The sequence below is a fragment of the Electrophorus electricus genome, chromosome 14, assembly GCF_041902795.1.
Source record: "Electrophorus electricus isolate QZ-2024a chromosome 14, ASM4190279v1, whole genome shotgun sequence".
In the NCBI taxonomy this organism is placed as follows: domain Eukaryota; kingdom Metazoa; phylum Chordata; class Actinopteri; order Gymnotiformes; family Gymnotidae; genus Electrophorus; species Electrophorus electricus.
The window spans coordinates 6,276,036-6,292,300 of record NC_137510.1 but is presented as its reverse complement, the minus strand read 5'-3'; the positions used below and the strand labels follow the sequence as shown (position 1 = coordinate 6,292,300).

Below are 16,265 nucleotides of genomic sequence, written 5' to 3'. Positions count from 1 at the left end.
ACAGGATGAACATTTTGGTTACGGGTTCATGATACTGGGTGGGTGCTCAGGCCAGAAAGAGGTTGCACTGGGTTTACCACGGTTTCTGTGCAGGTGGCTTTTTGTGCCTGTGGTTGGCATACTGTTGACAGGGTGTATGCTGTGGGGTCACACTGGGTTTAGTGCTATAGAAATGACCTCTCCTTAACCTGAGGCATGTCTTCCAACTTGAATGTTTTGAATTCATTTTGTTTTTTGCATATTCATCATTGTAAGTTTATGTTGGTGCATATGCATGTGTGGATGGTTACAAAATCTGTTCAGATCCGCCATAGCATGTATCAGTGTGGTTAGCCGTCTCTTAATCTGTGTGAGTGTGTGTGTCTGAAAGAGAATTTGTTTACAAGTAGGCATACCTCTCTCTTTCTCAGCCCTGTGTGTTAGAATGGTGACCAAACACTCAAAAGATGGGAAAATGCATCATTCTAAGCATTCTCTCTCTCTCTCTCTCTCTCTCTCTCTCTCTCTCTCTCTCTCTCTCTCTCTCTCTCTCTCTCACTGTCTCCATTTTGTTTTGATTGGATTGTGGTTAGGAGGTTTGTGTCAAATGCCACACACTCCTTTCCAAATAGCAACATGAACAATGCACACTCAGGTTTTAATTAATGTAATGGGTTTTTAATGAATGGCAAATTATTACCATATACCATTTAAGCATAATAACTATGCAACTATGCATCTTCAGAAATAATTCTAAATCTGTGTATGCAACTTGCATTTACACATTGCATTTTTCTCTGTATGTATGCTGAATTTCAGTGATTGTACACTTTGTACTGCACCCATTCAGAAAACAGAATTGGATTCTTCATTTCTGACCTGAAGATTGCATTTTGTTCATAGGTAATTGTGATGGCAATTGTGGTCTTTTGTGTGTAATGATATGTAAATCTTTATACGCAAACATATCTGACATTTTATTTAAACAGGCAAAAAAAGGTTTATGTGAAACTTTACCTAATACAGCCAATCGCAGGGTCTGTTTCATTCATTTATATCAAGCTATGTATTTATTTCACAAGGAAAACAGATTGCCAGTCAAAGTTAAATTGACTGTCCTTAGACAGGTTATAAATTGACTGTCCTTAGACAGGTTATACATTTGAACACCCAACAAGTTGAGGACAAGCTGAAGTAGGTTAAAACAAGTGTGTCATAAAGTATAACATGTCTCAATGAAGAAAAGACTTATGACAGCTCTGTGGATTGTTACAGGTTTGTTGTAATTTTTGACTAAGCAGAGAAAACACTAAACCAAACAGGGTAGTTTCAATGTGTTCATTGCAAGAGCTGGAGATGATCTATGTCATTCATCCCCTAATGAAATTATCACAGGGCAGCTTTAACATGACAAACATCACAAAGGTGGATCTCAGGATATGTATATGTGACTCTAATTATAGAAGTGGGTCACAGTGTCAACATTATTTGTGATTGGAGATAGTAAGTAAAATGAGTTAATGGGAGTCAGTTTTGTAGAGGTTTGCCTTGCATGACAGACACACACAAAATAGAGTGAGGCATAACTCTGTGCATGTTCCCAATTTCAGATTTTACCAAAATGTTTAAGGTTCTTTGTCAGAACTGGAATAATTTACAAATTCTGAACTTCCTTTACAGAAAAGATAAGAACTCTCCACTTTGTACTCATATCAGGGCCACTATCAAAACGTATTCATCAGCACAGAGAGGAAGAGATGTGGGCTGTTTTCCTATTCCTCAGTTACACACACACACACACACACACACACACACACACACACACACACACACACACGCACGCACACAGACACACACAAACAAACAAAAGTGTTCCTCACTTATACTACTCGGAGTGATTGTTCTGTCATATACTTGTAGACACACATACACACTTCTGAGTGCTCACAGACTTCCATAATGCTACATTTCTTCATAGGAATAGTACTTCTGTTGCTAGATCCATCAACAATCTGTTGTAAGAAAACCCATGATCTCCAAATTAGAGCATGTATATTTTTAAATATTATGTTTAACCTAATTGGATGGTATTATGGAAGGCTTTATGGATTATCACCAAGAGACGTCCAGACACTGCTGTGTTCTTAATAAATGCAGGAGATAGATGTATGTATTTAAATTTTTTGTTGTTGTTGTTAAAGAAGGTACTGTGGCTGTTTTTTCAGGTCAAACAGTGGAAGGCACCTTTTTGGGAGATAAAGGTAAGAAAATTACTGAAAACCAGTCATAGATGTGGTCTGCTTATCAACAAATGTTTAAATTCAGTTAAATGCATTTTGATTATAACTAAGATGATTTTATTCCATGCTCAGAGTTACTCCTATTATTTAATTATGTTGTTTTTATTTCAATTAAAATTTCATTTGCAGTTGGGTCTAAAATGAAACCTCACTATGTCTTTTTCAGAAGGAATTCCCTTACACAATGATTCTCTAACTCTGAATGGAAATAACACTGCTATCAAAGGTTAAAGTTAAAATAATCTTAACATGTGGCAGATAGCAAAAAGGTTGTTTGGGGTGTGTGTGGTGGGGGGTAGAAATTGAAATAACATTTTTTGTGCATAGATCTGACTGAGAACAACACAGCTCAACTTCACAGATCTTTTCATTTTAGTCCAAATAAAACAATTGTAGGTAAGCAATTTTAAAATGTTTATGAACGCTTCACTAACTTTTTTTTTCTATTTACCAATGCACTCTCTTTAAGACCAATAGTGTTCAGTTATATTTATGTGCTTTAGTAAAACCTTTGGACAGTATAAAAGCTTTCAGTTCAAGGATATGTATGTCTACATCAGGTAAACTATGTTGCAAATACAGCCAGTGTTATACATTGTCCTTACATTTTATTGGATCAAATGAGCTATCCATTTTATTGGATCCACAGGTGAGCTAAAATAGGGTACCGAGTTAATTCCACATGTGCCATTTACATTTTGACTCTGTTGCTGCTATCTTCAAGCATGAGAACTAAAGAGGTCTTCGAGCACTGAATGTGTCAGAACTGATTGTTTGGTGCCTTGCTAGTAATAAGCATACCCTGTTGAGCTTAGCAAAAACAAACAGCTTTGGTCTTCTGTACCAAAGTAATGGGAAAAGCAGACAGTGTGAATGAAAAAAGGGAACTAATTATGGACTGAAGCAGATGGTGTCATCTGGGGAACATGGCTGCATGTATGTATCCTTGTCTTCCTAGCTATATTGATGAAGTAACAGCCAACAACAGCAGTAAGATGAATCATTCTAAAGTTAAGACTGCTTAGATCCAACCAAATTCTTTTAGACTTATTGGACTCCATATTGTGGTAGAGAAATTTTAGCATTCCGCCAAATATTTAAGGTACAAAAGATAGAATGAGAACTAGGGATAGGGGGAGATTAATATGAATTGTTTTTATTAATGTTTTTTTTTTTGTTTGTTTGTTTTTTTTAACCATTTTTCAGAAGAGACTAACCAGAATGTGACTTATGAAGATCAAGGTAGGACTGTGTTTGTGTGTGTGTGTACATTGAGGTTAGTGATAACTTTTAAACAGGCTTTTAAATATTGTTTGCTTGGTTTTAAAGTATAAAATATTTGTGTGTGTAGTGTATGTACATTGAGTTTAGTGATGATGCTGCAAAATGTGTGTATGTGGTTGTACAGATTTATTCTTACTACTACTTGCTATGTAGGTCTTAAACTTTTTTTCTCTCCTAGAGAGTTTCCAGGATCAAGAGCAAAATCATCACTATAAGAGTTGCAATGTATTGCTACTGGTGAAGGCTATCAAGCCATTCTGCTGGAGTGAATTTAATAAGTCCATGGTGGAACTGGGATGGCAGAAGTGGTATATATATATATAATTGTTTTTTGTTTTTTTACTTTTTCCTCCTTCTGGAACCTGCTAGATTAACACTGGAAGTTATACATCAATCAGTGTTTGTCATCATTCTTGTAATTGTTTTCTCTTTTTCTTAGAGTAAATTATAGCTATATAGCTTTAAACCAGCTGGATCTGGATTGATTTGCTACACATGACAAGCGTTTGGAGATTTGTGAAGTTTAATTTTTACTAGTTGTTTACTACATTTTTACTAAAACACTCCAAAAATAGTGAAAATATAAGTGTGCTTTAATGTAAATGAATTATTATAAATAATAGTAGAAATACTTGTGTGACAAGCACTAATTGCTTACATTTTTCCTGTCAAAGGAAAAATTCGTTTGAATTATTCCATTAGATTTGAATCAACTTCCATTTGAATTTATTTAAAAATAACTACAGGCACATTTCCTCTCAAATTGTAATTGTAAAAATAAAAACTTGGTAATGGTAAGTCTAAACTCTACCACTAAAACACATAGCTTTATTCTTTGAGCACTTGCTTTCTTCAGCCTAATGTTTTAAATCCCACAGCAGTTCATTGCCAGTCCCATCGCAAGCCTTGTCACATTCCCGTAAAGAAAGGGCTGAAATTTAAAATGTGTTCCTTATCACTAATTATATTTACTCAGGGAACTAGTGGCCTTTTCTGATTTTTGGACAGGAATTTCTGTCTTTTTGTAGATAAGAGATATGCTCTGATGGTTTGTGTGTGTGTGTGAGTGTGCGTGCGCACATTTCCTCTTCCTCCTTCCTCCAGTGTTCCAAGGTTTGGGAGGTTTGACACTGAATACCCTACCACCACATCAGCACGAGAAGCCTTGTACTTGAAGTCCTGAGTGTGCAAACTGAGGTGTAGGGATAAAGGAGATAGGGTGTACGGATGAAGAGGCTAGGGTGTTGGGGTATTTGTAAACATTTAATTTTGTGAGTCAGTCACAGAATTAAATAATGAACTATATGAAGACAAAACAGTGACAATGACATTCCATGAAACTGGTCAACTGATGCAGCATTCAGCAGGAACATATGGTATTCAGCATAAGAAAGTAAGTGTACATATGGAAATTTAATATATCATAGGCTTTTGTTGTGTATATAAAAATTCATGTATATAACAAAATATACTGTTGCCTCTCGTTGTATTTAAACACCTTCAATAGCAGTTTATTACAGCATTCATTTCAGATAGTCTTTTATGTAGTTCTTATTGTAGGGCACTGTTTATCTTGTTTAACAAACTCTAGCACTTATTGTTTATAGCACTTATCACTGTTTAAGATAGACCTTATGTATTTTGCACTTCTAGGTATCAGCATTCATTCCTGTATTCTACAGTATTCTAGTTCATTGGTATGTTAATTCTAACCTACTGTACTGTACTTGGATATATTCTATGAGTAAATGACAAAGCACTTTTGTAAGTCCCTCTGGATAAGAGCGTCTGCTGAATACCGTAAATGTAAATGTAAATGTAAATGTAAATGTAGTTCTCATCATTCCAATTTAGATTTTTGTTGCCTGCATAATAAATTGATTATTAATACTAGAGCAGCCATTAGTGTTAGTATTAAAGCCGAGAGAAAGCTTACAACATCCAGAGAGTGGTAAGAGTACCAGGGCATCTTATAGGACTTGGTGTGCAGCCCCTTTATAACTTTATAACTTTATCCTGTTGAGAGGATGCATGGGCCTGTCCTGGTGCAGTCTAGATAGTCTTTGCATATTGTCTCTGTATGATGGCTGCTGTAGGACAATTTGTACTGCTTTCAGGAAGTCCTAGCTTTTCAATTTAACGACATCAAGAACAACAGCAGCTCCTCATACCTGAAGATGTAGTAAGTTCTCAAACTGGTCAAATGGTAATGGGAGACCTAGCACTGGAACACCATGGTAGATAGACTCAAACTCCATTAGTCCCACCATGGCTGACAAACACTCGGGTTCTGGGGTGACCCAGCAAGTCATTCTGGGGAAGCCATTTAATCAGCAGGGTGTTGTTGCCTGGATTATTGGGGCGCTTACCCAGATGTCCCCAGATCACCCTCTGGGGTAACTGAGCAAATGCAGCAGCAATCACGTACCTAATGACATAATGATGATACCGTACTCTCCAGACCCATCCACAAACTCCTGCAGCTCCACTGATAATTGCATTGCAGTTTTGCACTGGAACCCCCAATGTAGATGATATTGGGCATGGTGAGCCAAGGGAATTCAAAGATAAAGTCCAACCTCATCAGCCAGATGCCAACGCCCTGAAGGAAATGATAAAAACTGGTGTCGGGTCCAAAGTAACATGTCATCAGTGCAGCATAGTGAGAACTCACAATGAAGCGGTCAATGCACACGTTCAGAGCATAATGAAATGCGTTCTTCAGCCTTTCACTGAATGTCATGTGTTCTGAGAAGACACAGCCTGACTTTGGGATAATGAGCAACAAAGTGCCCCTCTCCACTGGTGAGCCACTGTACATTAAACACAATCGGTAGTGTAAGATTGGCTCGAACCCAGGTCAGCTAAGTGATGACACCAACAGCCTACTGGGTGAGCAACCACAATCTAACAATGGTGGGCCCATGTGCAAAACAGTTAGCTCATGGATCAGGTAAAACAAAATGAAAAAAACTAAACACCACACCGAGTGTGGAAAAAGGGAGAACAAAGAATGCCACGGGAAGAAATTGTTTTTCCAAAACAAAACCAGAAAACAGGGAGGAACTTGAATGGCTAAGGGAAGCCTCAGGAGAGAGACAGACTCGAGAGGGAAAACTGGAGAGAGGAGGGGACATGTAAAAACACAGACACCCTCACAGACAAGAAGTGAGGTGTAGCACGAAGGCACATAGACCTCAATACCTGAGGCGCTTGACCCAGAACTTTGGCAAAAACCCAGCACTGAATGACTGGGTCACTGGGCTTATATAAGGTCTAGCCCATCCTGTGTTAAGCCTGATTAGTGGCGTGCCTGACTCGATGCCTCCCTCTGGTGGCCGGAGGGGGTCTCGGCCTGGCACCAACCCTTACAGGTAAACCCAGTCTGTGGGCCACGAGCGCCCCCACAGGAATTCCAGGGTCAATCAGAACAACATCATAGTATGCAGATTTTTTCTGCTCCATCAGGGTCTTGTTTTCAAACATCTCCACTACCATTTGACTCGCCTGTCAGTGAATTTCTGACAGTGTGGTTAACATCTGCCAGTAGAATTTCATGAATGCCAGAGGAGAGCCCCCTCCTCACTGAATTTCCAGCATCTTGCTAAGGAAGGAGACAAAAAAGTCTTGGTGCTCGATGATTACGCCCTCGTGAAGGGAAACCGTAATAGACGTAATCCATAGTGCATTCACTTCGATAATTCATTGTTCCAAAACACATCACAACACAACACCCTGAAGTTTGAGTTTTACACACTAGACACACATGACCATGCACTGAAGCATTCTTCCAGGATATGAAAACACCACATTTCATTTCATGCATATTCTTGTTAGCTTTAGTTTATACAACAGACAATTTCACAAATGCAGAAACAGTTTGGAAAGGGTTTATATTCTGTAACTTATATCAGAACAAAGGAAAATAATGTTTTGTTATTTTACCCTGCATCTCAGTCCCACTGTGCTGTGCAGTGAACTATGTGTAGCCCCACCCCTCTGTTTTTTCTCTCTACTGGTAGTTTCCAGAGAGCGGCACAGACCCCAAGTCCTGCGATTACCACGATATTTGGGAGAGAGAGACTGAGAATGGACAAATACGAACTTTTTATAATGGCTGCAAATATATTTGTGTGTGTATGTATTTGTCAGTGTAAGACACAGGAAAAATAAATTCCTTGACCCAACTGAGTTTAGTTCATAGGTAATCTAACAACAACAACAACAACAACAACAATAATAATAATAATGATAATAATAATAATAATAATAATAATAATAATAATACATTTTATTTATAAGCGCCTTTCAGGATACTCAATGACACTTCACAATAGCAAATGAAAACATGATAAGAATTATAAGAAAAAATAACGGTAAAACACAAGAATAAAAAAAAATGACAACCCAATAGATAAATGAAAATTAAAATAGAGATTAAGACATGGTAAAAGTTACAGTAATGAGTGACTGGACAAAAACACCACTATGATAAAATAACAAAGCTGTGAGGCAATAGAAATAAAAAGGATTTACAGATCAGGAAAGGCAGTCTGAAAGAGAAAAGTTTTAAATGCTTTTTGAGGGCGGATAGTGTTGAGCAGAGGTGGCGGTGCAAGGGGACGGAGTTCCAGAGCTTTGGGACTGCAACGCTAAAAGGACTATCACCATACGTGTGTAGTTTGGCAGGAGGAACAGCCCACTTGAGCATCGGCAGACCAGAGCCACCGTGAGGGATTGTGTCTGGACAACAGAGCAGAGAGGTCATTTTTGTACATGCAGCCTGCCTGTGCTTCTTATTAATTGCAATGACGATGTTAGAGATTCAAATTGCTTGATAATATAGAGAAAATATCATTTACATGAAAATTTTAATTTTATCACTTATCATTGAAGCACATGTCCAAGTTACAATGATCACAAATGTTGATCACAAATGTGACCTTCGAGCAGAAACTCATAGATGTGTCACACAGAGCTGTTTGTTTTACGTTTACAGTTAATATCCCCGATATTACGGTAAAACCAATGACAGCAGTTTCACACTTGACCTACAGTCATGGATCTTTGCGTAATTACTCGTCAACGTTCGAAATGAAAGTCAAAATTTGCTTTCCTTTCCCAGTTCGATAATGGAGGAGGAGGGTGCACGGATGAACATTTAACGAGTCAAGGCCGTACAACCGCACTTCTGCAGAGATCTGTCCGGTACAAGGACTCGTTACTCTCGAGTGTTAAAAAATGCGCTCTTTTACGTTTATTTTGCCGCTCCGAAGCGAATTATTAAGTATTTGTGGCGGGGATGTTGGCGATTTCTCGCCCTGTTTAAATTATTTCTACCGAGCTTGGCCTCCTCGAGGTATCTCAGGAATTCCGATCTGTCAACGCTATAAGAACCGATATCACTTCGCGACACTGTACAGTCATGAGCGTCGCACGCCATGGTTTTCGGCGTACGTCTACTCGCCGCCAAAGGACAAGAGACCCAAGAGCGTCTGGAAATATGAACCACAGGTGAGTATAACACCTGGACCATCTATTGGGCAGGGATGACACTTATTTGCCGTATTACCGGTTGTTAATAAAGAAAAGTATTACGTGCTAGTAAATTGGACTGGTAGTCCACGTGAAACTAACGACAGAAAAAGCTTAAAAACAACGTCCTACTTTCTATCGCAAATAAAAAATAATGAGTAAACTCAATTACAGGCATGCGCAGCCACGTTAGTTAATATTGTCAGCCCTTTATAGTCAGTAGTGTGACAACACAGCTAAACCATGGATAATATACAATATAACTTTTTAACGTTCTTTATTATACAGTAGATCAGGAGCACAATCAGAGCAGGGAAAGAGAAAATTATAGTGCAATTTTTGCAGTTGACATATGTTCAGTCTTTGGGGAGGGGGTGGTATTTTAAAATTTCTGTACCTCAGTAATGTCCCACTTTATATTAGGATAAATACTGTATACATTTATTAAATTAGGATAAATTTAATAATATACATATATGGCTAAACAACTGGACTGAATGAAATTTAGCTGATACCATAGCCAGCTACCTTGCAAAACAAATTATACCTATATTTTTCAAGTGCAATTTGCACAAAGTGTGTATAACAAACTGCATTTCATTTTCACACGTTTGAAAACAGGATTGATGCTCTAACCAACCACTTAAGCAACAAGTACTTTGAAATGTCTCTTCGGTAAGAAGGAAATGAGCTGAGTCGTACTTGAGAACCGTACCTTTTATCGAACGTTATCATTAGTTTCATTAAAGGCATAATGAGTAGGACTTGTGAATAGGTCTCGGAAAGAAACTGAGCAATACGTTTGTGACCTCTCTCTCTCTCTCTCTCTCTCTCTCTCTCTCTCTCTCTCTCTCTCTCTCTCACTCTCTCTCATATGTATATATAATATAAAATCTGGTGGATTTCACAAGCTCATGACACCCCTTGAATGGGCATGCCATCCCTGGTGAGATCTCTAGAAAGAAACCTTGAAAGTAACCAAGATGGAAAGAGGGGAAACACATTGGATGGAAATCCATCTGAATCTTACCAGAAAGGATGTCATCTCACAGCTACTAAGGGGTTGTCCATGGACTATACCTTGTTAATGACATTGAAAGTGATATTAACTGACATTGTAGCGGGTTATCTTTGACTGATCAAGCAACCTAACCACACTCATTCATTGTCTTGAAAGTTTTAATGACAGTTGGTGTATCTTTTTTTTTGGGAGAATCTGCTTTGAGATGGGCACATATGGACAAAAGTATCATTATGTGATTAGGCAAAATTACAGGAATGCCTGAAGGCACCAAAGCCATAGTGATCATTCATCTGGAATGCTTATCAACTTCAGATTAGACAATACTGTGAAGGCAACAGTACTGTGGTGACAATTTACAAATGGTATATTTTGCATCCCTTTTGACTTTTTGTGATGATATTGCAGGGACTACTCCTTTAATAAATGCATACATGCAGACAAATCACCACTACATGTGACAATATTACTCATACAGTTGTGCACCAACACAGACTACATAATGGTCAGCAGTTTTAATGAGTTTAAGCATCGAACAGCACGCAAAATGGAGAAGAAGCAGCTCTGAGAGAGAAGTAGAACTCTGCTGTGGTTTGACACAGAGAGGAATAATGCTGCGTTAATGTACTTGTTCGCTCACTCTCTGTATGGTTCCCATCAGAGACAAGACTTCCTCCATTCCTCCATAACTCAACCAGAAATTGCATACCTGTAGCCCCAGGGTATTCTCTCTCTCTCTCTCTCTCTCTCTCTCTCTCTCTCTCTCTCTCTCTCTCTCTCTCTCTCTCTCTTGCACACATAAAGATTGCTTGCAAAAATATCATAAACAATCCTATAAGATTATGTCCACCTCTCTTGCCCCTCCAGTTGGCTAACTCTCATTCGGACGGCAACATGGTCCCGTTCCCACCACTGCCGGAAAAAGTGGACCAGAATGTAGTGGAGAGCCAAGCCATGCAGCAGGACTACATCAACTCCACCTACACACGCGGGCACCTGAGCCCGAGCCTGCACCACAGGGATAGTGAGAGTCGGAATGCCACCTTCACCCTCACCAACATTGTGCCGCAGAGGGCCGGCTCCAATGATGGTCCCTGGGCCAGGCTAGAGGCCAAAGTCAGCAAGAGCCTGGCAGCGCACTGTCTGGGCGACGCCCATGTGGTGACAGGGGTGATCCCGTACATGAGCGAGCGTTGGCTGAAGGATGAGAACAGGGTGGCTGTACCTGAGTACCTGTGGTCAGCATACTGCTGCTGGAACTATACGCAGGACCTCCCTAAGAGCCTGGCGAACATGTACCCATCGTTCGCTGCCATCGGGAGGAATGACCCTGACAGCTCAGAGGAGATCGTGCCGGTTGACCGATGCCGGAAGAAGGCCGAGCTCGGCTATGACGTGCGGACCATGGCCCTGTCCGCCCTGGAAATGTACCTGACGCAGAGGTATGGAGTGCCGGTTGGCGTCTTCCACAAGCAATGCACCAGATCAGAACCTTCTGGCAGAAGCTGAGAACCTGTCTAAAGGACCGATGCTGATCTTTAATATTTCAGGAATGTTTGAAATAACAATAGCAGGTGTAAACAAGGTGCTATTTTATTGAAAATGAGCCAAAATGATCAATGTTACACTTTAATCAAAGTTCCATCTTAAATCAAATATGCATTTTTAAAATTAACCATTTTTTCTTCCTCCAGCATGGGAATTTTAGAATAGTTTTTAAAATGTTTTACATACAGAGTATCTAGTTAGAGAGAAGACTTGATTTAACTAGAAAATCACTAGGATAGTAAATGTTGATGTTGGGGAAAAAAAACTGAAATTGGGATCAAGATCTAAATAACATTTTATAGATAAACTTAACCATGTGATTTAATCTTAAAGCTACAACACTGATCTAATAGGTTACTGTGCAACACCACGCAGAGTTTCATTACAGTACTAGTCAAACGCTGACATAATGTACAAGAATTTTAAGCATTAAATTAACTAGTGAACATAAAATTACATGTTTGTTAGAGATCTGAGCTAACATATAAAAGCCTTCTGAAAATACTAATGGTCAAAATTAAATTGCTTGTCAAGATTATATGCGTAGATGTAGAACTGTATTAGCTAAATAATGGTGGTTCTATGGTATCAGCATTAGCTGGGAGCATTTGTTTAAAAAATTAAGCCAAAATTGTATAATAATTATGTTTATGGAAGTATAGCAAGTAGAACAACTTGTCACATTCACGTATAAGTTGTAGCGTCATAAGTTTACATATTGTTGTTCAGAATGAGGCTTTTATTTTGAATAGTCCCAATAGTCCCATACTATCAGCATTCCTATACCTAGTAATTTTGTTTCTCTCAATTTCATTTGTGGTATTGCTTACATGACTCATGACATATATTAATAAACAAACTCCTTGAATTCACTTGAATCTGGAATTTAAATTAATTTAGGAGTAATATAGACTAATATAGTCTTTTAGGCAGGACTCATCTCTGGAAGTTTGGATGTTTGGTAATATAGCTTTCTTTGTTTGTTCGTTCATATCCCCATTTATTTTGGATTACTTTGGGCAACATAAAGAAATCAATTACTGGTCTTTTTTTAAATTTCCAGGTCATTGCTAGTGCTGCATATATCAACATAAAGTGATCAAGAAAAGCCAATCATAATCCAGCCTTAAACAGCCTTGAGTACAAAACATGATACGATACCACACAATATACATCAAGCAAGAACCACTGCTACAAAGCATATTTGATTATAAATCACTCATACAAATATTTTTGCCAGTTTAACTGTACTTACGATTTTCTCTTGGGTAAGAACGAAATGTATTCATGGATGGATTCATGGATTGAATCAGATTAAAAAGCACTTGTTTTTAAATACATTTATTTATAGAAATTATAAATATAGTACATGCGCCTCCAATGTTAACAGTGATACTGTAACCTCAATACAATGTATTGGAAAGAAAAGAAGCAGAGCCCAGAAGAAGCAGCTTCCTGCTTTATTGCCAAAGCATTTTCCTTTGGATATGCCATAACAATAAAAGTACTTTTCTTTTATAAGTACACCAGAAATGTCCCTCTTCCAGTCTAGATTACCCAGCATTCAGGAACAAATGGAAGTCAACTCCAAACAAGTGTTCCCTGGATCTTACACTGAGATACATTCTGAGGATGCAGAGACATACTTTATTATTACCTCTTATTACTCATCGTACCCCTACTATGCAGGAAAATAAGACCTGCCAGCAACCTAAGCAGTATGTTACAGATAACTTGGCTTGTTTGTTATTGCTTAAATGCTGCTTTTTGATAAAAACTTTAGACATTGGACACTCTGGCATGTTCCTCTTTTCCAATGGCAGCAGCATTCAGTTACTAATATATTGTGTTTGCACCTTTTACACAAGCAGAATGTGTGTTATGCATCAGTCCCTGTCCCTTTATTCTGACTTCTTTACAGATTATGTGATTACTTTTGCAATATTGTTGCAATGAAATGTTAGTGGCAGAAAATAATATTAACTCAAGTTGTACTCAGTCATAATTATAAGTCGCTTTGGATAAAAGCATCAGCTAAATACCATAAATGTACATGTAAATGTAAACTTGTGTTCTGCTACTACAGTTAATGGGGGTGGGGGCGTATTCCTAATCCTGGGCCCCTCATGTCTTTTTCTTCGTTATTTCTTGGTGCTGTCACACACAATTCAAGCTATCAGCTAATTGGCAGAAATTTTAGCAATGGAATCATATATGAAAACAGACACCGTGCAGTTGGGGGGGTTGTCAACATGTGAGTGTTGAGATTGTAGGTCCAAATTGTTGTATTTATAAATAAATGTTGGAGAATTTATTAAAATTGATTGTTTAAATAAACCAATCAACAATAATATGGTATTGTTTATATTTTATGAAATAAGACATTGACACAATAGAAAAAAACAACAACAACATTCTACTGACATCTTAAACCAACAATAATATAAGAGCCAGAACTTACATTTTACATTCAATTTATTATCCATATATGTAGAAGGAATTTGTTTTTGTGAAATTGGCATTTACATGATTGTCACGGACGGCGCCTCCTCCCAAGTGTCTCCCTGTGTGTGTGTGTGTGTGTGTGTGTGTGTGTGTTCGTCCTTGTGGCCATGCCCCCCGTGTGTCACACCTGTTTGTAATTGCTTTTCATTAATGTATGTTTATAAACCCATATGGTTCTGTTGTCTGTTGTCGGTGTTTGATGTTACGCTAGCTCAATGGCTACGTAATCCTTGTTCTTGGTGTAAATAAACATGTGTTTTTGTTTTCTGTAACTCATCCCTGCATCTTGCGTAGCCCCCTATCTTTACAATAATAAGATAGAGTAAGTGGGTAAACCAATCAAATGTAAAAATACATAAATAAATGGAAATAAAATGCAACAAAAGTCTTTTTGAAAAAATTTTAGGAATTACATTGGAAAACTCATTGTTGAATTCACATTAATGTTAAAATATGTGTGTGTGTGGGGGGGGGGAGTAGATTGATGTCTGTTTGTTTTTGGCTTTGCACCAAGTATTGGTGGTGTAATTTAATAATTCAATAATGTAAACTGTGGTGCAGGCAAGTAGAGGAGGAGTCAGTTGTTTTGCACCCGTTCCTAAAATGTTTCCCACAGCCTTAGTCTACATTCATGTAAAAATAGTTCACCTTTTTCTTAGGAGAACATATTTGTTCACCAAACATCCAGGACAGAAAAGATCACTGTTAGTGATTTCTGTGATTGCAACAGCAGTAAGACAATATTGAATGTTACTTTTGAAGTTCTGAACCTGTGGTTCTAGCTGTTTCTAGTGAAGAAGCATACATTGTTTCACACACAGTATAACAACGTGTGTGAACTGTTTTGCCATTGTCGCATGCAGTGAATGGTAATAAATTATTGGTGACCATTTTGTCAAAAATATTCCATCCCATTACTCTTCCATTGTCTTAGCGTTATGTGGTTCTTCTGAAATACCTCTGGTCATCTTAAAATTAGATTTCCTTGTCCTGTTAATCTTAACCATTGCCATTAATGCCACTTGACTAATAAAAAATTAAAATGTATTAAAATTTGGCAGTAGTCATGCTTCTTAAAGGTGCATGGGTGTAATTCATGGTAGGGATTGTGAGGACAAGCAAAAACTCAGACGGTGTATTCTTTGCAATGTCCTGTTTCTCTGGAACCTTTGTATACTTCACTACAGTTTTGAATATCTCTATTATAGTGTGAGGTGCATGGCTTTTTATCAACGTTTAATTGCAAAAGTAACTGTTGTGGTGGAGGAGCACGCAGGACCACGCTGTGGGGGCCCTCAAGGTGAGTGGGCCCCCGTGAGGCGATCGCAAGCACCCATACAATATTCAAAGCAGAATATGACCCATCACATACAATATATGCTGAGGCCATAGCAATAAGAGGTGAGAATGTTATAGAACAGCTGGCCATGCGCCATTAACAAAGCATAAGAACCAGGATAACATTTGCTTACACATGTGAAAAACCCCCCATCATCTACTGTTCCACATGCATATCATCTGCTGTTGCATATGTGTGGTAAATCGTTATCATCTGCTATAGAAGCTATTAGGGTGATATGGAACCCTTATGCAACCAAAATCACAAACATGCTATCTGTAACGGTGAGTGGTAAGGAGGCGAACACGTGCGGAGAAGGGCGAGATTTATTAGGGGCAAACCCAGAGGCGTAGTCGTTATAACGGTCCAGGGTCATTGAGCCAATACGTAGAGTACAGAGATAAAAGAGGAACCAAAAACAAAAGTACACGAAGGCAAACGGGAAGTAGGCTATAACAAAGAAGATAGGAAAAAAACACACGGAAGTAAGGAAAAACAAACAGCTACAATCACAAAACAGGCTAACAAAGGAAGGCTTCAGAATACAGACAGGCTTTCAGAAAGTCAAACATTCAATGAACAGCCAAGACAAAAGGCCCAAGACAGGGTTTAAATACATGAACCTAACAAAACTAGAAACGAGGAACACGTGAAAGTAATGACAGGCATGGAAAACAAACGAGAGGTGGAGAAAACAAAACAAAGGAATGGAACCAAAACACACAAGACAGGGAAACCATGGAAGCAAGGAGGG

The 16,265-nt window shown here is 38.4% G+C and overlaps 2 protein-coding genes and 1 pseudogene across 4 annotated transcripts; 2 read left to right on the top strand and 1 right to left on the bottom strand.

Annotated features, from left to right (window-relative positions):
* Positions 1–1,900: 1,900 nt before the first annotated feature.
* On the top strand, positions 1,901–7,740 carry LOC118242187 (uncharacterized). 3 transcript variants are annotated; one of them, XM_081696622.1, is made up of 9 exons: positions 1,901–1,996; positions 2,205–2,240; positions 2,446–2,505; positions 2,607–2,675; positions 3,486–3,521; positions 3,742–3,871; positions 4,668–4,956; positions 5,217–5,260; positions 7,586–7,740. In XM_081696622.1, exons 1-7 carry the CDS (start codon positions 1,939–1,941, stop codon positions 4,744–4,746), a joined length of 468 nt encoding a protein of 155 aa, XP_081552748.1. In that variant the 5' UTR covers positions 1,901–1,938; the 3' UTR covers positions 4,747–4,956; positions 5,217–5,260; positions 7,586–7,740. The 3 variants fall into 3 exon arrangements, with proteins under 3 accessions (XP_081552748.1, XP_081552746.1, XP_081552747.1); XM_081696620.1 differs by lacking the exon at positions 5,217–5,260; XM_081696621.1 differs by lacking the exon at positions 7,586–7,740 and having other exon boundaries at positions 5,217–6,241.
* LOC113568052 (UDP-glucuronosyltransferase 2B20 pseudogene) lies at positions 5,567–7,578 on the bottom strand (annotated as a pseudogene).
* A 210-nt stretch (positions 7,741–7,950) lies between the features above and the next one.
* On the top strand, positions 7,951–14,642 carry LOC118242186 (endonuclease domain-containing 1 protein-like). Its single transcript, XM_035531191.2, has 2 exons — positions 7,951–9,077; positions 10,987–14,642. The coding sequence occupies exons 1-2, from the start codon at positions 8,805–8,807 to the stop codon at positions 11,626–11,628; spliced, it is 915 nt and encodes a 304-aa protein (XP_035387084.1). The 5' UTR covers positions 7,951–8,804; the 3' UTR covers positions 11,629–14,642.
* Positions 14,643–16,265: the final 1,623 nt, after the last annotated feature.